The sequence below is a fragment of the Aythya fuligula genome, chromosome 18 (genome assembly GCF_009819795.1).
Source record: "Aythya fuligula isolate bAytFul2 chromosome 18, bAytFul2.pri, whole genome shotgun sequence".
NCBI lineage: Eukaryota > Metazoa > Chordata > Aves > Anseriformes > Anatidae > Aythya > Aythya fuligula.
The window spans coordinates 11,739,668-11,765,042 of NC_045576.1; the positions used below are offsets into that span (position 1 = coordinate 11,739,668).

The 25,375-nt window shown below is 70.3% G+C and overlaps 1 protein-coding gene across 1 annotated transcript; it reads right to left on the bottom strand.

Moving 5' to 3' along the window:
• Positions 1-120: 120 nt before the first annotated feature.
• Positions 121-24,130, bottom strand: BAHCC1 (BAH domain and coiled-coil containing 1). The gene is made up of 26 exons (XM_032199809.1): positions 23,956-24,130; positions 15,818-15,997; positions 14,813-14,935; positions 12,610-14,331; positions 12,421-12,526; positions 12,085-12,293; positions 11,808-11,966; positions 11,101-11,291; positions 10,317-10,674; positions 9,509-10,225; positions 7,996-8,180; positions 7,769-7,905; positions 7,519-7,620; positions 6,743-6,860; positions 6,388-6,637; positions 6,023-6,187; positions 5,583-5,908; positions 5,227-5,334; positions 4,875-5,128; positions 4,707-4,782; positions 3,956-4,064; positions 3,753-3,875; positions 3,491-3,664; positions 1,770-2,914; positions 836-1,072; positions 121-353 (listed from the first exon to the last, which is right to left on the bottom strand). The coding sequence occupies exons 1-26, from the start codon at positions 24,128-24,130 to the stop codon at positions 147-149; spliced, it is 7,656 nt and encodes a 2,551-aa protein (XP_032055700.1). The 3' UTR covers positions 121-146.
• Between the last annotated feature and the right edge of the window lie 1,245 nt (positions 24,131-25,375).

The following is a 25,375-nucleotide window of genomic DNA, read 5'->3' on the forward strand; positions in this document are numbered from 1 at the left end:
CCCCAACCCCGGCCGCCTACAGCCGCGGCCCCGGGCTTTGCATAATGACCGGGAAGGGGGGGAGGGGGAGGGTCCCACGGCGAGGGGTGGGGGGCACGCGGGGGGCTGCCCGTCCCCGTCCCCGTCCCCGTCCCCGTCCCCGTGGGTCAGCAGAGGATGGGCACCCCGTCGGCGGTCACCAGGCGGCCCGTGGTGGGGTCGTAGGTGCCCGCCAGGTAGTAGAGGTCCTGGCGGTCCTGGTATTTTCTGCTGCGCGTCATCTGCTCGTAGTGCTCGCGGCCCACCACCTGGCACTTGTGGGAGATGGTCTGCACGTCGTTCTCGTCCTCGTGGCACGACTGGTACAGCGCGTTCTGCACGGGCACCGCACGGCGTCAGCACGTGGCCCTGTCCCCGTCCCCGTCCCTGTCCCCATCCCCATCCTGTCCACATTCCCATCCCCATCCCCATCCCTGTCCCCATCCCCGCTCCTAACCCCATCCCATCCCCATCCCTGTTCCCATCCCTATCCCCATCCTTGTCCCTATCCATCCCCATCACTGTCCCCATTCCCATCCCATCTGCATTCCCATCCCCATCCCTATCCCTATCCCCATCCCATCCCTGTTTCCATCCCCATCCCATCCCACTCCATCCCATCCCATCCCATCCCCATCCCCATCCCCATTCCCATTCTCATCCCATCCCATCCCATCCCATCCCATCCCATCCCATCCCATCCCATCCCATCCCATCCCATTGTCCCCATCCCATCCCATTGTGCCCATCCCATCCCATTGTGCCCATCCCATTGTGCCCACCCCATCCCATTGTGCCCACCCCACCCCACCCTCACCTTGCCGTCGCTCTGGCGCTTGCCCAGCTTGGTCTCTTCGGGGTGGTAGAACCACTTGACCTTCACCACCATGTTGCTGCCCCACGACTCCCACATGCTCTCGATGCGCCCGATGTAGGGCAGGTTGGGCCGCCCGGCCGAGAGGAAGACGGCGCAGTCCCCGATGCGCAGCGTCTCCTTGCCCCGCACGATGGCCTTGTAGAACAGCTTCCGCGCCTTCCCCTTCATGCCCCGCCGCTGTGGGGAGGAAAATTGGGGTCAGGGGTGGCGCGGGGACCCTGGCCCCATGCCCAGTGCCAAGCACACGGCACCCTGCCCCGTGCACCCAAGGACTGTGGTCTGTGCACACCCTGCTCTGTGCCACCCTGCACCCTGTGTGGGTGCAAGTACCCAACCCGTGTGTTCTGCACCCTGCCCTATATCCATCCTTCATGCCCTACCCCATGCTCCACGCACCCTGCACCCCATGGATCGTGCCCCAAGCACCCTGCCCTGCACCCATATCCTGCCTCATACCCTACTCCATGCACCCTGCACCCATGGATCCTGCCCTGTGCATGATGCACCCTGCCCCATGCCCCATGCCCTGCATCCATCCTTCATGCCCTACCCCGTTCCCCGCACACTCTGCACCCACAGATCTTGCCCCATGCACCCTGCCTTGCACCCATGGGTTCTGCCTCATATCCTACCCCACACACCATGCACCCCATGCACCCTGCCCCCATGGATCCTACCCCATGCACCATACACCATGCCCTGCATCCATCCTTCATGCCCTACCCCACACTCCATGCACCCTGCATCCCCAGATCCTGCCCCATGCCCCCAAGCACCCTCCCCTGCACCCATGGATCTCACCTCACACCCCATACTCCCCAGATCCATCCCCCTGCCCCCTGCCCCGTGCCAGGTCCCCCCATCTTACAGATACCTGCGTGGGGTTCCCGGACCACCGCCAGAGCTGGCGCGCGGGCAGGAAGGCGGAGATCTTTGGCCGGTTTTCCACCGAGGGCAGGCGCTGCCTCCGGGAGAACTCTTTGGCTTTGGAGAAGCTGAGGGCCTCCTTGCGCTTGAGCTTGGCCTTGGGGCCGGCGGCGGCGGCCTTGGTGAGGAAGCAGCGCTGCGGCGCGCTGCTCTTGGAGCGCAGCGCCTCCGGCTGCGCCAGCAGCGCCGGCACCGGGTGCGAGAGGCAGGTCTGGAGCAGCAGCGTGGAGTCCTCGTCCTCGGAGCTGTAGGAGGAGTCCTCGTTGTCGGAGGAGCAGAGGCTGGACGTGGAGATGGAGCCGGAGCTGGAGGAGGTGGAAGAGCCCGAGGAAGAGGAGGAAACCGAGAGGCGGGTCATAAAGCGCGAGGGCACGTCGGCGCCCAGCCCGCCCGCCTCCTCGTCCTCGTCCATGTCCGAGTAGGAGCTGTGGCAGTCGCTGTCGCAGTTCAGGGTGAACTCGGCCTGGCCCGAGTACTTCCGCAGCGCCAGCCCCATGGGCAGCTGGTGCACGGGCGCCCGCCCCTTCCTATCCTTGCCCGCCAGGGCCGCGTGGGCATAGCCGTGGCTGGCCAGGGGCCGCTCCAGCTTGGCCCCAAAGTCCTTCTCACCCAGCAGCAGGGCCTTGCAGTTCTTGTTCTTGGGGGACGTCACCCCTTCGTGGTCCAGCTTGACCAGGTACTCACTGCCTGCCTTTCTCCGGCCGCCTTTGCCCACTTCTGCCTCCAGCCGCTCGGCCTTCTTGGAGCGCAGGAGTTTCTGGGCAGCCGGCAGCACCAGCCCAGCCCCGGCCCCGAAGGACGCGTAGGAGCTGGCGATGCGGCTGAAGGAGTCGGCCCCGAAGCCGTTGCCGAAGACGGGCGCGGCGACGTGGTGGTGGTGGTGCACGGGGAAGAGCGCCTCTTTGGCCCGCAGCTTCTTGGCGCTGCCGTTGACCTGGAAGAGGTTCTGCAGCACGGCCGTGCCCTTGCTCGCCGCCTTCCTCTTCGTCTGCGCCACCGCCGACCAGCTGAGCAGCGGCCCGCCGCGCCGCCCCACGAACGGGTCGCTCAGCACCGGCGCCTTCCCGCCCGACAGCACCTCCGCGGCTTTGCCTGGGGGGAGACGGGGGTCAGGAGGGGGGCTGGGGGGACCTGGCGGAGCCCAGGAGCACGCTGCTGACCCCGCTGCTTCCCTGCTGTGCGCCCTCATCCCTGCTTCCCTCTGTGTCCCTCTATCCACGTGTCCCCATGTCATGTACCCATGCTGCATCCTCCCTGCGTCCCTCTCCCTGCCTCCTGCCCTCCCTGCATCCCTGCATCCCCTCCCCATGCCCGCATCCCTCCTCCTGTCCTCCTGGTCCTGCATCCCTGCACCCTTCCTCTGTGCCCTCTCCCTGCATCCTCCCAGCTCCAACACCCCGCGGTCCAGCCCCGTGCCTGCATCCCCACATCCTTCCCTGCTTCCTTCCCCAAATCCTTCCTCAAATCCTTCCCCAATGTCCCTCCCCAAATCCTATCCTGCATCCTTCCCCAAATCCTTCCCCAAATCCTTCCCCACACCCCTCCCCAAATCCTTCCCTGCACCCTTCCCCACATCCCTTCATCCCCCCACCCCTCCCACTGCCGGTGCCACCTCCCTCGGGGCAGCGTCCTGCCCGTCGGGTGTCTTGCCACCCCCCCCCCACGTACCACTTTTCTCCTTGCCGGCCGCCTTCTTGCCTGAGTTCTTGGGGGTCTCGGGGCCGTCGTGCCGCTCCGTGCAGAGGCTGGGGGGCAGCTCCCCGGGGGGGGGCACGTCGCCGCACGACCGCTTCGTCCGCCGGCACGAGCTGGAGACCAACAGCGCCGGGGACGGCTCCGTGCCTGCAGGCAGAGCCGGGGGGGGGGGGTCAGCGCCATCCCCACCGCCCCCAGACCCCCCCCCTGCCGCCCCCATCCCCGCCCCACTCACACTGGATCTTGAAGTCGGGCGGCAGCAGGCGGATGTTGGACACGGCGATGTGCCCCGTGTCCCCGTCGTCGAACTCCACCATCACCGCCTCGGGGTCGTCCTCCTCCTCGTCGCTGGAGGAGCCTGCGGCACGGGCAGGGCGTGGGGCTGGGGCATGGCCGGGAGCCCGCAGCCCCCCCGCCGCCGCCCCCGCCGCCCCTCACCTCGCACCACGTTCCCCGGGTAGAGGCACCGCGACTTCTGGCTCCAGTAGGCGCAGACGCGGGTGCCGGGCGGCAGGCTGCGCCTCGACTGCGGCCGCACGTCCAGCACCTGCCCAGAAATGCCCTGCTGGCACCGTCCTCGCCTTGTCCCCATCCCCGTCCCCGTCCCTTGTCCCTGTCCCCATCCCCATCCCTTTAACTTTTGGTTGCATCTAAAAACATCAGCAGTTGGATAAGATGATCGTTGAAGGTGCCTTCCACCTGAATTACTCTACTCTACTCTACTCTACTCTACTCTTACTCTACTCTACCCTACCCTACCCTACCCTACCCTACCCTACCCTACTCTACTCTACTCTACTCTACTCTTACTCTACTCTTACTCTACTCTACCCTACCCTACTCTACTCTACTCTACTCTACCCTACTCTACTCTACTCTACTCTACCCTACTCTACTCTACTCTACTCTACTCTACTCTACTCTACTCTACTCTACTCTATACTCTACCCTACCCTAGTCTAGTCTAGTCCCTGTCCCTGTCCACATCCCCATCCCTGTCCCATCCCGTCCTGTCCCATTCCACCCCTATCCACATCCCAATTCCATCCTGTCCCATCCCATCTTGACCCTACCCATGTCTCCATCCCCATCCCATCCCATATCCCCATCCCACCCCATCCCATCCCATCCCATCCCATCCCATCCCATATCCCCCCCCCATCCCACCCCATCCCCGCCACCCGCTCACCGCCTCCTGCAGCAGCTGCTCCTGCGAGTAGATGCGCTGCCGGTTCCCCCGCTCGCCCTCGATGATGATGCTGTAGCTGCAGGGACACAAGGAGGGGCTCAACACCTGCCCCGTGCCCCCCAACACCCCCCCCCGTAGCCCCGTGCGCCCCCCCCTGGCCCCACTCACATATCGGGGGGCTGGATGGTGCGGACGCTGCCGGCGTAGAGCAGGCTGTCCTCCTTGGGGATGAGGATGTGCAGCCCGTCCCGCAGATCCTCCTTCTGGATGGCGCACGTGTGGGGCAGGGGGGAGCGGCGCCCCCCCGCGCAGCCCCCCCCCCCGTCCTCCTCCTCCTCCGAAAAGCTGCTGTTGTCGTCGAAGTCGAAGTCGTCCTCCACCGTGAAGCTCTCCAGCAGCTTGCTGACCGCCCGGCCCTTGCACTGCAGGACAGGGAGCTCAGGGTGGGTTTTTTTTTGGGGGGGGGGGTCCTGGTGGGAGGGGGGGACACGCTGGGGGCGGGGGGGGCTCGGCCACTCACCTGCTTGGTGGCCACTTTGCTCTTCACCTTGGCCAGCTTCTTGCCCTTGCTCAGGATGGTCTTGGCGCTCCGGGGCGAGAGGGCCAGCGAGAGCGCCCCGTTCTTCCGCTGCGGTGTGGGGAGAGAGGGCTTGGACCCATTTTTGGGGGCTTATCCCCCTGCCCCCTCCAGCCCTACAACACCCCCAGCCCCCTGTTCCCACCAGCACCCCCCAACCCTCACCAGCACCCTCATCCTCCGCAAGCCCCGCACCCATCCCCTGCACCCCAGGGTCCCTTTGGCGACCCCAACCCCTCCATCACCCCAAACCCCTGGCACCCCACGACCACCCCCGGACCCCCCCATCCCGCACTCACCCTCAGGGCCGACTGCAGCACCTTGCTCTTGCGCGTTGCCTTCTTGAGCCTCTCGCTGGCCAGGCGGGCGCCGTCGTCCCGCGCCCCGAAGTGCCGGGGGTCTGCGCCCCCAAAGAGGCTGTTGGTGGGGGTCGGGGCGCTGGGGCCGCTCGGGGCCGGCGCCCTGAGGCTCTCCTTGGGTTTCGCCTTCAGCTTCTTCTTGCCCCCGTCCTCGCAGCCGCCCGCTTTCCTCCGTGCCGGGACCTTCTCCAGCTTGCCAGCTCCCGGCTTCACCGGCCGCCGCTTGATCTTCACCTCGCCCTCGGGGCTGCCGAGGCGGCAGGGACCTTTGGGGGGGGGGGACACAGGGGCTCAGAGCCCCGCGGGCACGCGGAGCAGCCCCCATAATTTGTGCCGGGGAGCCCCCCAACCCCACCCGTCCCTCGGGGGGAGCCCCTTACCGAGCAGCCCCTGCCTTTCCTTCTTCTTCTTCGCCTTCTCGTTGGCCTCCATCTTCACCACGGAGGAGGGCGAGGGGCCCAGCACGGCCACGGGCACTGAGGGCAGCAGGGCCAAGCCCGGCTCGTCGTCAGCATCCTCACTGTCCGAGTCCTCGTCGTGCCCATCTGCGAGGGGGGGGGCACAGCTGAGTGTCCCCGGGGGCCCCCCAGGCACGAGCTGCTCCCGAGCCGTTTGCGCAGCCCCCCTGCAGCATCCCCCCACTGCCACAACCCCCCACATCGCAGCCCCCCCATTACAGCATCCTCCCATTGCTATAGCCCCCCCCGGCCCTATCTTGCCCCCCCCAGCCCCGTTCCAGCCTTGCCTTTGAATCCGGGGGGCTCGCGGGGGTCGGGGTCCTGCGGCTGGTACTTGGCGGCGCCGCCCTTGGAGCTCTTGGCGCGGGACAGCTTCTTCTGGATGCGGCCCCCGGGGTTGGGGTCTTTCCGTCGGAAGGGGCTGATGCCGGCGGGCAGCCCCTTGCTCTTCACCTTCTGCTTCAGCTGCGACACCTTGTGGGCCACCTTGCAGGACAGCTTGCTCTGCGAGCCGCTCTTCTTGCACCGCACCTTGTCCTGGGGGGGCACGGCGAGGCTCGCCAAGGAGCCGACACCCCCCAACCCCAAACCCCGACCCCAACCACCACCACCCGGCCCGCCCGAGGAGGGAGCAGCACTCACCGAAGGGGGGCCCTTGATGCCTCCGTACGCCTCCTGGGCCAGTTTGCTCCGTTTCTTCTTGGGCTGGGGCTCGGCACGCAGCCCGGCGCACAGCAGGGACAGGCTGCTCTTCACCGCCCTGCGGGGAGCGCGGCGTGGGCACGGCGCGGGGCTGCTCCCACCCGCCGCCAGCCACCCCCCCCCTCCAGCTCCCCTCTTTTTTTATTATTATTTTATTTTTTTCCCTGTAACCTTCACTCGCTCGCTAATGTTTTGTGACATAAAACCTAGAGATTAATTTTTTTTTTCTTTTTTTTCTTTTTTTTTTTTTTTTCCTCCTCTCTGTCTTAATTGAAGGAACCATTTAGTGCAGATTTAACTATTATTACCAAATCATCGGGCCTGATGCCGCGCGCGCACACACACTCCAATCGTGTTTGGACTAGCTCGGAGGATTTATGCAAATGGGCCTGTCGGGAGAGGCAATTTGTAGCAGAGAAGGACAATTATACAGGGCCCGTGAGTGTGAAAACGACTGCGCCGGGCGGCTAATGGATAATAATAAAGCGCCAGCAGCAATGAACACCACTGCAGCGTGACCAATGACTTTATACAGCGCGGATAAAGAGGCTTTTATGCAACGCTGCTCCCGCGGCCGGGCACGGGGGGGTAGCCCCGGGACGGAGCCCCCCGCAGCCACCACAACACCGGGGACGCGGCCCCGCCACCCCCGAATCTCTTCCTCCCCCCTACCCCGGGCACGGGGACGGGCGGGCGCGCGCCCCCCGGTCACTCACTTGACCTTGCGGCTCTCGGCCCTGCCCAGCGTGCTGGAGTGCTTGCGCTTCCTCGGCCGCCCCGGCCCGCGCCGCGCCGGGCTCCGCGAGCTCTCGTCGCGCCTGCAGCCGCGGCAAGACCGGGGGCAGCCTGAGACCGAGGGCTGAGCACGGCCCCAAACTCAGCGCACCGCTGACCCCCACCCTCGTGCCGACCCCGCAGCCACCCCACACAGCCCCCCTGCACCCCCGAAGCAGGACGGGGACGTACTCGTGGTCGTGCCGCCTCTGCAGCTTCACCAGCTCGCGCTGCTTCTCCTTGTAGCGCCGCTGCAGCTCGGCCAGCCGCATCCGCACCTCCACCTCCTGCGTGTTCAGCTGCTCGATGGCCGCCTTCAGGGGGCACACCTGGGGACAGGGACGGGGACAGGCGGCTTGCACAGGGTATGGCTCGGCCCCTGGCTGGCCATGGTGGCACGGGGACAAGGGGACACTCACGGCCTTGGTTTTGGGCGTCCAGGTGTACTTGCGGCGAGGCACGCGGGCGCGGGGCGGCGGCGAGGCGGGCAGGGGGCTGAGCGCCGGGGGGCTGCCCTCCCTGCTGGCCGCCTCCACCAGCGACCAGGCGGCCGCCACCGTGGCCAGGTTCTGCAGGTTGAAGGCCAGCAGGTCCTCGTCCTCCCCTGCCGAGACCAGAGGTCAGCGGGGGCGCCCCGGGACCCCTGCACCACCCCTGAACCCCGCTGCTCCTGTGCCACGACCCTGCACATGCACACATGAGCAGCACCCCCGGGTGGGGCCGGGCACCCCCGGGGCTATTTGGGGTGAAAAGGGGTCAGCGGGGTCGTGCTGGGGGTGCTGCACGAGATGGGGCAGCGCGCACAGGGTGCCCGTGGGGCGCAGGGACAGCACACAGGGTGCTGCGTGCATGGCACGCCCGCTGTCCCCAGGGTGCCGCGGGGCCGCGGTGGCCAGCGATGAACTCATCGGGGCGCAGAGCCAAGGCCGGGGCGGGGAGGGACGTGGTGACGCGCCCCATCCGCGGGGGCTGTGGCGGGGGGAGCAGGACCCCCCCCAAAGGGAATGGGGCCCCTCGGCCCCCGCACGGCACCGCCGCACGCAGCGGGGATCGGCCAGAGGCAGCAGCGAGCACGCGGGGCCCTGCGCCCGCCCGCGGCAGCGCTGGGGAGGCGCCAGGGCCTTCCCTGCCGGGGCCCCCGGGATTCCCTGGGGAAGCCGAGCCGGGAGGGAATCCCGGCGCCTGCCTGGAGCCAGCGCTGGAGCAGAGCCCCGGAGACGGCCCCGGGCTGCGAACAGGGCCCTGCAGCCGGGCACCGCGCTGCGAACGCGCACAGCCCCGCGCTGCAGGCGCACAGACGCACGCTGCGTGCCTTCCTGCAGCCCTGCGCTGCAAATACGGGGTGCAAACGTGCACAGCCCTGCAATGCACCTTGTACACCAACATGCACGGCTCTGCATTGCACCTGCACGTCACAAACATGCTTGCAGCCCTGCATGCACGTGCCACGATCGTGCACAGCTCTGCAGTGCAAATATCCGGCGCAAAGGCGCGCAGCCCTGCACTGCAAGCGTGCGGTGCAGACGTGCACCCAGCCCTGCGCTGCAAAGATGTGCTGCAGACGTGCACGCAGCGCCGCAGGGGAAGCACGCGCTGCAAATATCCACTGGAAACATGCACAGCCCCTGCATCGGCACCCTGCATGCAGCCCCACGCTGTGACTGTGCTCAGCGCCCTGCGGTGCCGGCGTGCACGCAGCCCTGCACTGCGAACGCGCGCTGCAAGCGTGCATGCAGCCCCCCCCCCTGCTGCACACAACACGTGCACCGCCCGGCCCAGCCCCTGCGCGCATCGTGCAGCCCCCCCACTGCACCATCTCCGTGTTGCACGCACCGAGGGCACCAAGGGGTGTGACAACGGGGCGGGGAGCACCGCGGCACACGAGCAGGGGACGGGAGGCACCGCGGGGAGGGGGCCACGGGGGTCGCTCACCTTCCAGGGCCAGGTCGCAGCGGCGCCGGCGGAGCTCCAGGTCGGCCAGCTCGCTGAGCAGCGCGATGCCGGGCAGCCCCACAGCACATGGAGCGGGCGAGGGGGGAGCCGGGGGGGGCTCCTCGGGGGACCCCAGCGCCGGCAGCTCCCCAAGGTCGATGCCGGCAGCGATGAGAGCCTCCAGCCCGCCCGGGCAGCCCTGCCGCCCGCTGGGCGCGTGGCTGGGGCCATCGCCCTCCTCCTCGTCACAGCTGCCCTCCGGCCCTGAGCCTTCGCTGTCGCCCTCCTCCTCCTCCTCTTCCTCCTCCTCCTCCTCCTCCTCGCCGCAGGGGGGGACCAGCGGCGAGGACCCCACCCCGGGCACCGGGCGCTGCTGCTCCACCGAGCTCTGCTCCAGCACTGCCGGAGCCGCCTCCCGGCGCACCCCGAAGGGCTCCTCGGTGGCCACCGCAGCCGGGGCCGGCCCCGGGGCGAGGAGGAGGTGGTGGCGGTGCAGCAGCGCGCCGGGACCCTCGGCTGAAGCCCCCCCGGCCGGCGGCTCCCGCACGGGGGGGCCGGGCTCCCTCAGCACATCCTCGGCGGGGCTGAAGGTCCGCGACTGCTCGGGCTCGGCCGGGGGGGAGCCCGCGTGCATCGTGTCGGGGTCGGCGGGCTCGGCAGAGTGCGCCTCCGAGAAGCCCATGCTGGCCGCGGGGTAGCTGTAGCCCGGGGGCAGGTCTGCGGGGAAGGGGGTGACGCTCAGCGGGGGGACCCCAGCACCCCAAAGCCACCCTCCTCCTCCTCCTCCTCCTCGCCGCCGCGACCTTACCTGGCTCCAGGGATTTGGGGTAGTCGCGGGGCGGCTGGCCCTCCCCGCGCTTGTCCTCGCCGTCGCTGCCCTTGCTCTGGACGGGGACGGGGCTGTCGGCCGGGGAGCGGGGGGCCACGGCGGAGCTGGCGGCGGGGCAGACGGGTAAAGTGCAGGGGGCCGCGGGGAGAGCCACGGGGCACTTGGCCGGGTGCCGCAGGGCCGGGGAGTGGCAGCAAGGGGACAGCTTGGGGGGTCCGGGGGCTGCCGAGGACATGCCCTTGGCCGGGGGGTTTAAGGCAACTGCTTTGTGGGAGGGTTTGAGGGGCTTCTCGGGGCACACGTCCTCCAGCTCCAGGGGCTGCTCCTCCGGCTTGCGCTGCGGGGGGACACCGGGGTTGGCACACATCAGCACCACAGCACGGCCCCAGCCCCAAATCCAGCCCCACAACCCCCTGCCCCCCATCCTCCTGCCCCCCATCCAGACCCAAATCCAGCCCCACATCCCACTACCCCCCATCCCACTGCCCTGCATCCTCCTGCCCCCCTTCCAGCCCCACAATCAGCCCCACATCCCCCTCCCCCACATATCCCAGCCCCGCATCCAGCCCCATATCTCACCGCCCCCCATCCCACTGCCCTGCATCCCCCTGCCCCCCACCCACCCCCATACCCCCCCGCCCCGCATCCCACCCAGCATTACCACACACCACATCCCCAGCCCAGCCCCACGGCCCCCCCCAACTTTTCATCCCAGCCCCCCCAGTCCTGCCCCCCCAACCACCACCCCCAGCCCCGCGGGCACCTGGACGTGCGCCTGCCGCTGGATCTCGAGGGCCTGAGCCGCCCGCTGCTGCTGCAGGGCGTAGAGCTCCTGCTGCCGCAGGAACTGCGAGCGCGAGTACACGGGCAGCTGCCCCGTGTGCTGCAGGTGGGCGCCGGGACCCCGGCCCGGGTACATCGGGGGCCACAGCGACGCCTGGTCCATCACGTCGGCTGTCGGCAGCGGGGGGGGGGTCAGCAGGGGACCGTGGTGGGGTCGCCCCGCAGCCCCCTGCATCCCATCTCCCACCCCTGCAGCCCAGCAGCACCCAAAGGGACCCCCAATCTCCCACCCCAGTACCTTCAGTATCACCTCTAGGGCCCCCCCATCTCACATCCCTGCACCCCAGCACCCCCAGGACCCCATCTCCCTCCCCACCACCTTAGCACCTCCTGTAGGGCCCCCCCCCTCGCCTCCCACCCCATCAGCATCACCTACAAGGAACCCCCATTTCCCCCTGCACACTCAGCACCACCTGTAGGGCCCCCCCACATCTCCCCCTACCCCCTCAGCATCACCTTTAGGGTCCCCCCATCTCCCATCCCTGCACCCCAGCACCCCCAGGACCCCATCTTCCCCCCCCCACCCCATCAGCATCACCAGCAGGGACCCCCATTTCCCACCCCAGCAGCACGACAACCCCTGGGTGGCCCCCCAGCCAGCCCCCCCCCCACCCCCCCCAGCCTCACCCAGCGTGTGGGGGGTGCCGTGGGCGGGGGGCTCGGTGGGCAGGATGACGAGCTGGGCGGGGGGCTCCTGGGAGAGGGGGAAGACGGGCTGCATGGTGCTGGGCATGGAGGCGGGGAAGGCGGGCGGCAGGTTCTGGTGCAGCGCGGGGTGGCCGATGCCTGGGGAGGGGGTAAAGGGGAAGAGGGGGGGGGCCCGTCAGCGCCGGGGCGGGGAGGGGAGGGGGGGACGAGCCCCCCCCCTGCTCCAGCAGCCCCCCCCCCCGCCGCCGGCACCGACCGTAGGAGTGTCCCCCCATCCAGATGGAGGGGCTGCGGGTGCGGGGCAGCCAGTGCGTGTGCGCCGGGTGCGCGTGGGCGGCCGGGTCCCCCCCGAGCTGTCCCGCCGGCAGCGAGGAGCCCCCCGCGATCATCAGGTGGGGGGTGAGGTCCCCGGGGCACCCCCCCGAGGGGTGCATCCGCGCGAACTCCACCAGCTCCTTGTTGTCCCTGCGGAGAGAGGGGCGGCGTGGGGCACCGCGACGTGCCCAAAGCGGCGGCACGGCGACGGGGCCCCCCCCACGCACATCCATCTCCCCCCCCTACCCCCCAAAACCACCACCACCACGGCACTTACTGGAGAAGGAGCTCTCTCCCCGGCAGCCCCAGGCGCTCCTCGCAGAGCCGGCCCCGCTCTTCCTCTGCCTCCAGGTCGATGACGTGCATGGGCCGTGCCGTGCCGGCTGCGCGGGGCGAGAGGACGGCGCGGTGAGCGCGGCACCGCCGGCACCCCAAGGCCCCCCGCCGCCCCCAATCACCCCCTTACCTTTGATGCCGGTGGCCACCCGGCCCTGCCGGCCGGAGCCGCTGCCGTAGGAGGGCTCGGGGCGGCTGAGCGTGTCCTTCTGCCGCGCCACGGCCACGGCGATGCCCACGGGGGGCTGCCGCACCTCGCCCTCGCCGTGGCCCAGCTCGTGCTCCCGGCTGCGGGCGCAATCCGGCCGCTCCAGCTCCTGCTGCCCCTTGCCCGGGGGGAACTTGGCGTCCTGGTGGGCGCAGCTGCCCTTGATGCCGCCCAGCCCCACGAAGGGAGCCTTCTGGCCCACGATAAGTGCTTGGTTGCTGTACTTGAGAAGGTTCTTCATGGCCGAGACCTCGTCCGGGGGGGTCGGCATGTCCTGGCTCAGCACCGAGCCCTGAGTCATCAACGCAGCCTGCTGCAGACTCGTGCTGAAGGGGTCCAGGTAGGAGCCTTTCCTCTCCTCCGCCATGGCCATGGGGGGGCCCTGGCCCTGCACGCCCCAGGGGGGCAGGGGGGGCCCGTTGTAGCCCAGGGAGTTCAGCTCCAGGGCTTTCCGCTTGCCCTCGGGGCCGCCGCCGGCCGGCTCTGCCTCGGGGCCGCCGTGCTGCTGGTGCCGGATCCGCGCCACCTTCTGCGGGGTCTGCCCGGGGGGCTCCTTGGGGCCCTTCTCTAAAGTGCAGCAGGACGGGCCCACCTTGGCACCCAGCGGGTCGGCGTGCGGGGCGCGGGAGCAGTCCGGGGCCGGCGGCACCTCGAAATAGCCCTTCTCCAGGCCGCCCTTGGGTGGGGGGCCGAGGCTGGCAAACGGGGGCCCCTCGGCCGCCCCGCCGCCCCCCAGGTACTCCAACCCCTTCAACCGGGCGCCGGGGCCGCCCCACTCGAGCCGCCGCTCCGCTTTGCCCTCCGCCTTGGCGTGGTGGTGGAAGGAGGCTCCGTAGGCGGCGGGGGGCTCGGCGCCCACCTCGCCGTGCCGCTCCTTGCCCTCGGCGCGCTCCAGCCCGCAGCTCTCGGCCGCCACCTGGAAGGAGCGGCTCTTGTCCGCCAGGTGTCCCACCGAAGGCACGAACGTGGCCCCGCTCAGCTTCAGCTCCCTCCCGGCTTTGTCCGGCAGCGGGCACAGCACGTCGGGGCCGGCGTGCAGCTGCAGGCAGGGGAAGGAACCGGCGGCGGCGGCGGCGGCGGCGCCGAGCGGGGCCGGCCCGGTGGGCACGGCGTAGGAGACGGCGTGGTGCAGCATCTGCCGCCGCTCCAGGCACTCGCCGTAGGGCGGCGGAGCCTCGGGGGCTCCCGGCTCCCTCTCGCCGCGGCACGGCTCCTTGGCGCAGCGGCCGGCGCGGGGCAGGGCGCTGCCGGCACAGCTGGGCAGCGCCGCGCGGCCGCCCTCGCCCTCCAGCCCCTTGGCACCCAGCAGGCAGGAGGCGAGGTGCTTGGGGCGCCCGTCGCCCGCCGCCCGGGGGGGGAGCCCCTCTTTGCAGTGCCCCTCGGGCGGCACCGGCAGCACCGCCCGGTGCCTCTCCTTGGCGTCGTCCTCCGGCGGCCGCTCCTTGCCCTCCGCCTTGCTCGCCTTCTCCTTGGCCGCCAGGAAGCGGTCGTAGTCCTTGGGGGTCTTGGGCAGGGGCCCGGCATCGCGCTCCCGGCTGCAGGAACCGGCGGGGGGCCCGGGGGCGGCGCGGGCGATGCCGGGGAAGCCGTGGCCGGCGGAGAGCAGGGCGGGCTGGGCGGGCAGGTTGCGCAGGTAGAAGTTATCTGGAGGGGAGGGCCAGCGGGTCAGCCCCCACCCCGGGGAGCACCCGGCACCCCCCCCTCCCGGCTCAGCGCCGAACAAAGGCGCGCGTTCGAGGCGCCCGGGGCCGCGTCCGTGCCAAGCGCCAGCTCCCCGCTAATGAGGGGAGGAGCGCGGGGGAAGGCACGGCCTAATTAGCTCCATTTCCCACCCAAACAATGTTCCCTATTAAGCGCCCGCCACAATATTGTGAAAAGCGACAGCGGCGGCGGCTGGGCCGGGTGCCCGCGACCCCGCTCCATCCCCGGGGACCCGGCACCTGCTCCATCGCCAGCCCCTCGTGCCGGGGACCCACCGCCGGGGACGGGCACCGGGGACGGGCACCGAGCCCCCCGGCAGCGCCACCGTGCCCGGCAGCCTCCCCTCTGCCCCCCCGTGAGCGCTGGGGACGTGCCCCCCGCCACCACCACGGGCACCCGGCGCGGTGCCGGCCCTGGTACCTGCCTTTCTGGCTCTCGTAGAAGCGGTGCTGGCTGTAGAGGACGTTGCTGTTGCCGTGGTGGTCCAGGTGGCTCATGGGCAGGAAGGTGGACGCCAGGCTCCCGGAGAAGCGGGGGTACCCCGGGGCTGGGGGGGGGCGCACAGCAATCAGGCTTGCTCGCCCCATCACACCACGCACACGCGTTGTGTGTGCCATACCCCTCCTGGCCATGCAATATCTGCCCTCCTCTCACCACACCGGGGCCGTGAGCCCCCCCAGTGCACCCCCACGAGATGAGGGGGGTCTGGGGGGGCTCGGCTCGGGCCCCCCAGATGGCAAAACCGTGCGAGCCGCCCGTCAGCAGCGAGCGCTGCGCTGCCGGAGCCGCGTGCGCTGCCCGTTCCCCCCCGCCCGTCCCCGTGTCCCCCCCGTCCCCCCCCGTCCTCCCCCACCCCCCCGGCGCGGCGCGCAGGCCCCGGCACGCCGGGAGCCAACTGGCAGCCGGTCAAACTACCAGCTGGGCCGGCTGCCAGGGCCCCGCGCCAATACCACCGCCCCGCTCCTTAACTCTGTCGGCCCCCGCTCAGGTGGGGACGGGGACGGTGGCGGCGTGCCGTGGGGGCACTGCCGGGGCTGCCCCCCCCCCCCTCCTGCCGCAGCCCAAAGCGATGGGGAAGCGGTGTCTGGTTAATAGGGCACCCCGGGGACACCCCGCACCCTGCAGCATGACCCAAATGGGGGCTGCAGCCCCGCACAGCCCCCCCCCCAGCACCCTTTTTGCAGCAGGCTCAGCCTTGGCCTCGCGGATGCCCCCCCGTGCTGGGGATGGGGGGTGTCTGTGGGATGTGCTGCCCACCCCGCTGCCACCCCGAAGCTCCCCATGCGCCACCAGCGTGCCGCGGCCATCCACATGCCGTGGACATCCCCCCCCGCAGCCCGGCCACCCCGATGCCGTGGGGGCGGCCGCGACACCCGGCCCTCTTCCCCGGGGGGGGCTCCTGCCCAGCCCTGCCCCGGCGCCCACTCACCTTCGTGGGAGTGCGAGAACCAGATCTGGGAGGTGCCGGAGTGCGGCCCGCGGAACGCCGGCTCCGGGGGGGACGCGGCGGGGCCCGAGGGGTGGCTGGGGGCCCCCGAGCCCAGGCTGCTGCTCAGGAAGCTCCCCATGAAGGACGAGGCGGGCGCGCTCCCCATCAGTCCGCTCCCTGCTGCGGGGCGAGAGGAGAGAGTCAGGGGGAGCCCCCAGCCCCCGCCACGCACGCGCACCCCCGGCCCCCGTAGCACCGGCACGCTCGCTCGCCGTGCACTCGCACGTTTGTGCACAGACACCTGCAGTGGGGCCGTGCACGCGCTTCCTGAGCACGTGTGCACGCTGCTTGTGCGCACTGCTTGTGCGCACACACCACTGGCACGTGCACGCTCGGGTACAGGCACACCTCATGGGATCGTGCCCCTCGTGGCCCCCCCAGCCCCATCTGGGGGTGTGCGAGGTGCAGCACAGACGCACGGGGAGCTCCCGTGTCCTGCCCTGACCCCGCGTGCACGTCGTGGGCACACACGTGTGCCAGCGCATGGGAGGCTTTGCACACGCGTGTGCCTCCTCGCACCGCTGCCCGGAGTGGCTGCAGGACACCGGCCGCCCCCAGGGCCTGTGCCGTGCCGTGCCGTGCCATGCTGTGCCATGCCATGCAGCCGGGGCACGCCGGGCCAGCGTGCTGCCAGCAGGGGCAGCTGCCAGCTGCAGCAGCCGGAGCCCTGCCAGTGCCCAGGGGCGGTGGCAGGAGGCTGGGGACATGGGGACAGCCGGCAGTGACCGGGGCAGCGGCTTCCCGGAGCAACGCCCTGCGGGGGCCGGCGCGCCGGGGGGGTGCCGTGCACAAATGTGCACAAATGTGCACAGCACAGGGGAGGGCACACGACGCAAAGGGCAGGGGGGCAGCCCCCGCCCGGCCTTTCCCTGCACCTGGTGGGGGGGGGGAGAGGGGCACGGAGCTCCTCTTTGGGGACGCCCCCGCCCCGCAGGGCCGGGCGGGCTGAGCCGTGAGATCATGGTGGAAACATCGCAGCCGGTAGCCAGCGGCCGGGTGGGAGCAGGGGGGGGAGCGCGGCCGCCCCTCTGCGCTTGGCCTCGCTCCCTGCCTGCATGTGTTTGCCGACGTGGGCTGGCGGGGACCGCGGCCGCCTGGCCCCTCCGTGGCACGGCACGGCACGGCTCGGCATGGCACAGCAGAGCCCAGGGCTGGCCGGCCGCCCGGCCGGGGCAGGAAGTGATGCTTTGCTCTCTAAGCCGGCCCACGCTCCCCGGCTAATCCCGCCGGGATGCCTCTGGGATGAGTGTCGGGGATGTGGTTTCAGGCAGCTCGCTCTCTTCCTGCGCTGGCCGGCTCGGGGGCTGAGCCCGGGCCGGGGCCGCGCGTGGGTTGGGGGCACGGCCGCACCCTGCCCGCGGCCCTGGGAACCGGCACCGAGCGGGACGGGACCCGGCATCGCCCCCGGGCACCGTGCAGGAGAACGGAGCAGGGGAACCCTGGCACGGGGGTGCCCCACGGAGCCGGGAGGCGTGAGCTGGGCAGGAAGCCGAGGTTTCCAGAAGGAGCCTTTTCTGGAAGCCGTGCACCGGGGCTGTACCAAAACCCGCGCGCACACGGCCCCGGGGCAGCGGCCGGGCCCCGCGCCGCTCTCTCGCACACTCTCCTCTCCCCCCACGTCCCGTCCCAGCCGCTGACTCACGCCCCCTGGCACGGCCGGGTCCCCAGGCGCGCGCTGGCCCCCGCGCCGTTCCCACCCTGCTCGCACGCCCGCACGCACGCTCGCCCCGGCCGCTCGCACGCTCCAGCCCCAGCTCGGCTCCGCGCCCCCTTCCCACGGCCCCGGCTCTCCCCCACCGCGGGGGCTGCGGGCTGCGGGTGGCCCCCCCAAGCAGGAGAGGACTTGGGGGGGGTCCTGAGGCCGTGCAGAACTCAGCTCATCCCCGAGCACGCGGCGACGGAGGAGCGGCACCGGGGAGGGCGCGGTGCCATGGGACCCATCCTGCCCCCAGCAGCCCCTCGGCAGAGCCCGCCTGGGAACTCCCTGGCCCTGCTCCCTGCACCCGGGGGCCAGCGCCGTGACTCAGCCCCGCTGGGCACCGCTCCCGGCTCCAGCACGGCCTGGCCGGGCAGAAAATCCCCCTGCCAGGAGCCAGCACGGAGGGGACCGACCGCAGCCGTGCTTTGGGGAGCGCGGGGCTCCACCACCGGTCATCGCTCACGCCTGTGCTGGGAGCTCCCACACGGCCACGTGGGATCCGTGCCGGCCCCACAGCCACTCGTGTCCTGCTTCCCCCTAAGCTGAGCTGGCCTGGAAAGGGAAACTGAGGCACGGGAGGCGGCGGGGCCGTGCGGGTGGATGTGGGCGCTCGCAGCACCCCGGGGCTCCCCCAAACGGGGCGGGGAGGGAGGCGCAGGGCTGGAGGAAGGGGTTAAAAGCGAAGCGAGCTGCGTTTTGTTCTGATCCCCTGCCAAACCGCGGGGGCCGGGAAGCCCAGGGTGGGATGTGGGGGGGGCAGGGGGAGCTCGGGGGCTTTTCGCCAGGGCAGCCCCGGCCCCAAACCCACCGGGGTCACGGCAGCGACGACCGCAGTGACGGGCACCGGTGGGATTGGGGGGGGGGGGCTGCGGGGCAGAGCAGGGCGTGAGCCCCCCCAGGGCCACGTTTCGCCCCCGCGCCGGGCCCAGCGCAGATGGGAATGTGCTGGGAAGACGGAAAGTTTCCCCCGGCGGCGAGTGGGGCCGCGGGAGCGCTCCGGCCACATCTGCTCGGGCCGAGCCGTGTTCTGGGCGCCCGCCCGGAGCGGGGCGCGGGGCCACGGGCGCCCGACCAAGGCAGCGCTGCCGGGAAAGGGAGGGGGTCCCCGGCCCCGCTCCCACGCAGCATCCTCCCTGCCTCCCTCCCTCCCTCTCCGGGAAGGCCCCGGCTCTTCCCGCGCCCCACAGCCCCGCTGCTCCCAACCCCTGCTGTGCCCCTGCGATTTGGGGGCTCCTTTTTAAGCTCCAGGCTCCCCCCGCCCTAGGGATGCACAACAGGGACGCGGAGCAGCCAGAGCTGGGGGCTGGGAAGAGGGGCGACGGCCCCCCAGGGATGCCGCGGTCCCTGCTCCAAGCTTGGGCACGCGGCCCAGGCCAGGCACAGGGTCCCCACGTCACCACGGCCGTCCCCAGGGCTGTCCCGGGAGGAGCAGGGAGGCGGGCGGCCGGGACGTGCGCGGGGTGCGGGGTAGAGTTACTGCCTCGGCTATTTCGGGGCTGGAACATTCCTAACGGGGCCGAGGCCGCACGCGGAGCCGCCGGAGCTGGCGGGGACCCTCCTGGCACCGCGGGCCGGCAGCAGCCGGTGGCACGCGGGGCGCACGGCGGCGGCACACAACGGGGACGAGGACGCAGCAGAGCCCCGGGACCCCCCCCCAGCCCTGCCCGGGGACCCCCACAGCCCTGGGCGCGACCACATCCTCGGCCCGGCACAATAACGACATCCGCGGTCGTTAATAACCTCCCCCCCCCGCGTCCGCCAGCTGCTCCCCTGGATGTGCCACCTCCGGTCCCCGCTCCTCCCAGGCACGGTGCAGGATGCGGCCCCCGGCCCCGGGAACCCCCTCGGGGGAGGCGCTGGGGCTGCCGGACCCCCCCCCGCCAGCTCCCTCCCAGCCCCAGCCCCGCACGCCTCGTGCCGCGCTCCCCTCGGCGCACGGCGCTTTTTAACCCAACGTGGCCCCTTTAAATATTGGGCAAATAGGAAATAAGCGTAATATAATTTCCTCGGTGTTATAATTTAAGATTAATCCATATTGTTATGGCACTAAATAAATGCTGTAATATTGAAACGCAGTTCAAATTAGCTTGACAGAGTGCCAGAAGTACAATTAAAACGTTATCCGATGGGTAATCACCAGCCCGGCTCTCCGCGCTAAGTGCCACTTGCAATCTGTCGGCTGCTGACGGAGGGAAGGGGAGGCTGGAGGGGAGCAGGGGCTGCAGCGGGGCCGCGCGTGCAACACGCTGCTGGCTGCAGGCTGCTGGCTGCACGCCGCTCGCACACGGCTGCTGCACGCACACCGCTCGCGTGGCCGCTGCTGAGGGCTCGCTGCGTGCCCCTTGCGCGCCTGACGCCCGCGGCTCCGCACGCAGCCCCCTTGCACGGCTGCTGGGGGCTCTTGTACAGCTTCTGGGGGCTCTTGCACGGCCGCCGGGGGCTCTTGCACAACCGCTGGGGGCTCTTGCACGGCCGGCAGCCGGTGCACGCCGCTCCGGGCACGCCGCTCCGCGCTGCCTGCTTGCACGGCCGCCGCGCGCCCCCGCCACAGGCAGCTTGCACAGCCCAGAGGCCATTTTGGGAGCAGCCGCCGGCCCCGCGCAGGACGGGGCCGTGGAGCAGCCAGGAAGGGCCCAGGGGTCCCCCGTCCCTCGCCCCGCAGCCCCACGGGGCCCCCAAATCCCACCCGGCCCCGTGCAAAGCTCCGCACCCTCAAAGCGCCTTCAGCCCTCGCCCCGTGCGCACACGGGGGTCCCCGTGCACCCAACGGGAGGGGAAAGGAGCAAACCCCGAGGGGCTGCGGTGCTGTGCCCCCCCCCCAGGACCCCCCCAGCACCGGGACACCCCAGTGCCCATCACGGGGACCCCGGTGGGGACCGGGTGCTGCCGGTGCGGCGGGGCCGGGCCGGGAGGCGCGCGCAGCGCTGTGCCCATCTGTTTCGTTTTACGGAGCGGATAAAGAAGAACTCCAAGAATGAGATTATTGGGTGAGTGTTTATTTACCCGCTATCGCGGGCGGGAGGGAGGGGCCGCAGTTCAAAGCCCGTGTGAATCTTTGCAAAGTCACTGAGTAGCCAAATCCTGCTATTTTTATTTTCTGCTATAATTACCAGCTCGGCTGTCGCGTAGCGCTGCCATCAGCGCCCGGCCCCGCGCCGGGGAGACGAAACGGCTGCACGGGGGCAGCTCCGGGGCCAGGGACGGGGCTGAGGAGCCCGGGGAAGCAAAGGGGAAACCGGGGGGGGGCACCCACAAAAACCCCTTTGCCATCCTCTCTCCCCCACAGCCCCTCCTGGTGGGGTCAGTGCCAAGACCCCCGTGCGCACCGGTGCTTCGCCCCCGCAGCTCCGCGGAGCCCGGAGGCATCACAACCCACACGTCCCTCCCCGGGGCCGCCCAGCCCCGGCCCCCCCCGAGACCCCCAACCCACGGGCGGGGGTCGCAGCCCTGAACACAGGAGGACAAAGGAGGGAAGGGGCCGTGCGGCCGCCCCCGCGTTGGGGCGATCGCGGCGCGGCGGTGCTGCGGCTCTGCCTCCCCCGGCACACACGCGCCCGGCCGCGGCTCTGCGCGGCTCCAAATAATAACTAATGAACAGATGAAACCACTCAGCTGTAATTCCACAAGATTTGGGTTTCTCAGCATTCTGCTTTTTTTCTCCCTGACACATGTGCGTTTACCTCCCGCCTCCCCCTCCCCCAGTAATCTGCAGCAGAAGTGTCACTAATAAGGAGTAGACAAGTTAATCTCAAAATCTGTTTTAACTTTGACACCTACTTTTTTTTTCCCCCCCCCCCCCCCCCCTTTTTTTTTTTTTTTTTTTAAATAAAAAACTCGGCGCACGTTGCAGGGAGGCCGGCGAGCCGCGGAGGAGCCCGAGCACCGCGGCCGTGCCGCCGCCACCTCCCAGCCCCTCGCCCGGATTAAATCCTGCACGAGCACCGAGCCGGCGGCCGAGGTGCAGCGGCGCCAGCGCCGGGGCTGGATGGGGAGCACCGCGTTCCCCCCCCCCCTCCCCGCCAACAAACCCGGGGATGGAAGCCACGAGGCCGAGCGGGAGCCCCCCGAGGCCCCACCTGTTTTATGGCCCGTCCCTGCCCCAGCAACGCCGGGGTGAAAAAATGCAGCGCTCGGCCTGGAATTTAATCCAGCGAGGGAGGAGGACAGCTGCGGGGAGCCCAGCCCGGCTGCGCGCCGAGAGAGCGGCTGCCAGCGGGGATCTGCACAGCGGCACCGGGGCCGTGCAGCGGAGGGAACACCGGCACCGTGCCACGGCCGGGCTGCACACCAGCACCGTGCTGCACACCGGCACCGTGCCGCAGAGCTGGAGCGGCACCGGCAGCACCCCGGGGCTCCCGGCGCAGCGCCGTGCCGCTGCGAGCCCCCCCGGTGCCGCGAGCCATCGCGGCGCGCCGAGGGTTCGGCGCGGTGACAAACAGCCCGGCGCGCTCTCAGCTATATTTTACTCCATAAAAACGTCAGGAGGGCAGAAATGGAGGCCCTGGGTAAAGCCGGCAGTCGGCAGAACCTGTTTGGCCGAGTTTCCCACCCTCCGGCCTCCCCCCGGCTCGCCAAACCCCCCCCCCCCCGCTGCGGCACGGGGGGCACCGCAGGCACGCCGGGAACCCCGCTCCCTGCCCTGCGGCACTTCTGGAGCGCGGCACCGGGCAGGGGGGCCCCGGCCTCCCGACCCCTCCAGCAGTGGGGCAGGGCCCCCCCGAACCCCCCGGCACCGGGCAGGGCCACGGCTCCTCCACGCTCGGGCCCCCAGCGCCGTCTCGCGCCGTCATTTGCATGGTCCCGGTGCCAAAAACAGATGCAAACCGAAGCATTTGTTTGTAATAACTGCGCAGCCCTGAATTATGGCTTTAATAAAATAAAGCTAAACATTTTTTATCTCCTTTTTTTTCTCAGGGCTACTTCCAAGCCCCGAGCGCTCAGCAAAGGCTCCTGGGAGGTGTAGTCCGGCCGGGAGCCATTTGGGGAGCGGGACCGGGGGGCCTCCCCCCCCCACCCCACCCCCCAGAGCCGGCGCCGTGCCCCGGGGCGGCCGCGTGCCATACGGCCCCGCCACCGCCGCCCGGCGAACCGCGGGCTGGCTCCCGGTGCTGGGCGGGGTAATTATCAAAATTATCAATCATCGGCGGTAATTACCACCGCACGGCTCCCGGCCCCGTGGCGCGGCCGCCGGGTCCTGGCCCCGTTCGGGTTTGCCCGAGCGCCGTTCCCGTAGGCGCGGGAGCCTCCGAGCGCGGTCGCCGGGAACGTCTCCGGCTGCGGCGGCCCTGCCAAAGCCCGGAATATTTTTAGCTCTTTCTGTTGTTGGGTTTGGCTTCTCCTTTTTTTTTTTTTTTTTTTTTTTTAAAGAAAAAAAAAAAAAAGGCGAGTTTCTGCAGGGGTATTTTTAGCCCGATCCATGTTATTTTAACAGCCTCCTTTGCTTTCGGGCTCCCATGTGTCGCCCAGACCCCGGCGGCGGGCGCGAGGGGCCGCCGAGCTGCGGGAACCTGGGCGGCTCCGTCCCCGCCGGGGAGCCCCTCCCGGTTAACGGCAGCCGGGGCGGGGGGGGGGGACCCAGCCAGGGGCTGCCCCCCCCCGGGAACCATCGGCACAAAGCGAAACCGCCCCGGTCGCGGGCCCAATCCTGCGCTGCGTCCCGGCACCCCGGTGTCCCCCGTTTTCCATCTCCTCGCGGGAACCCGAGCCGCCCCCCCCCCTCGCACCCGACGCGGCCCGGCCGTGCCCCCCGCCCTAATCCATGCACTAATTGTAATCCCATTAAAGCAGATATAATTTTATTAGTATTCACAGCTCATCAAGGCGCTGCCGCCGTGCGACGGAGAGAAAAACGCCGGCGGGGAGCGGGAGGCCCCGGGCGGCACCGGCTGAGCAACGGATCCAGCCCCGGCTCCGTGCTCCCCGAACCCGGCCCCGCTCCACGCACCCCGCTGGGACCCCCCCCTTGCTTTGCAGCCCCCCCCGCAGCCCCACACGGCCACGGCCGAGCGCTCCTCACCGCACACAAAGCCGCGGCAGCCGGCGGGGCCGCACCGAGGATGCACCGAGCCCGGCTCCGGCACCGGGCACCGGCTGCAGCCGGTAACGGGAAGGTGGGAGCTGCAAAGCCGTCCTCCCCCCGAGACGTGGGTGCAGGACCGGGATTTATTTGATTTTTATTTTTTTCGCTGCGCATAACGGCGCCGTTGTTCGCCCCGAGCGCGCCGCCTCGGCCCGGCGGGGAGCAGCGCTGGCACAGAGGGGGGGTCCCCGGGAGACGCCGCCGTGCCAGCGACCCCCGTGCCGCCACCCCGAGCCCCTCATGCAGGATGCAACCCCCCGGCCCCCCCCACCAGCCCCCCACCAGCCCGGTGCCGCTGACCTGAGTGCGTGGCCATGGAGATGGGCGCGGGGAAGAACTTGGCGGGCTGGAAGTGGCCGGGGGGCTGCACGGTGCTGTGCGCCGAGCCCGAGACGCGCCCCGTGCCGTGCCGGTGCCCGAGGCCGCCCCGCTCCGCCAGCAGCCGCGGCGGGGGCGCGAAATCACGGCCGTCCATGCCGGGGGCCGGGGGCAGGAGCCCACCCGGGGGGGGCCCGGGGGGGAGCCCGGCGGCTGCTCGGCGATCCTCAGCGCCGCGGCGGGCCGGGCCGGGCGGCGTGCCGCGCTCGGGGCCGGGGCTGCCGGCTCATCCTCCGCTCCTGGAGCACGGGAGAGAGAAAAAAAAGCGAAGCGTGAGAGCACGGCCAGGCCCCCGGTAACCCCCCCACCGCGGTTCCCCAGCACCGCTTTTTTTTTTTTTTAATTTTATTTTTTTATTTTTTTTGCATCACCCCCGGTGCACGGTTCGCCGGTTTCCCCCCGGTTCCCCGGGCCCTCTGCGCCCGCTCCCCCCCGGTGCTCGCTCCCCTCGGCTCCGCTCCCGTTTCCCCGCTCGGCGCCGCGGTTCCGCCGCCGCCGCCGCTCCCGGTGCGCGGCCGGTTCCCCGGTTCCTCGGCCCCCGCTCCCCCCCGGTGCCCTGCCGCCGACCCACCTCCCCCTCCCGTTTTCCTGCCGCTCCCGGTGCCCGGCCGCTCGTTTCCCCTCCGCAATCCCCCTTCTCCCGGCCCCGTTCTCCCGGTGCGCAGCCGCCGGCATCGCCGCTGTCCCGGCGCACGGGGCCCCGGCCGCCCTCCGCGTCCCGGGCACGGCCCCCGGTGCTCGCCACGGCCCCCGGTGCTCGCCACGGTCCCCGGTGCTCGGGTCCCGGCCTCCCTCCTCTTTCTCCCCCCCGCCTCCCGGGCTCCGTTTCCCGTCTCCCCCCGTCGCCTCCTTCCTTCCCCCGGCCTCCGCCACCGGGGCTCGGTTCTCCGGGCCGGCGGAGAGGCCGCACAAAGCGGCGGGGGAGGCCGCCCGGTGCTCCGGGCCCGCCGGGGCATTGTTCTCGGCAGCGCCGGGGCCGGAGGGCCCGATCCGGCGGGGTGCCCGCCGCCGCCTCCGGGGCCGGGGTGAACAAAGGGGAACGGAGCCGCGGAGCTCAACCGGGGGGAGGCTCCGGGGCCCCCCTCCCGGTGCCACCGAGCCGAGCCGGGCCGGAGCCGTGCCGCGGGGCTCCGCGCGGTATTGTCCGCGGGCGGCCCCCGGCCCGAGCACGGCGGGGAGAGGAGCGAGAGCGCAGCCCCCCCCCCCCCGGATGGCGAGGGAGGGGGGGGGCAGAGGTTTGTTTGTTTTTATTTTTATTATTATTATTATTTTTTTTCAAATTCAAAATAAAAGGGAAAAATTATGAAATTTTCAAAAATAAAATATAAACGCGAGGGAGAAA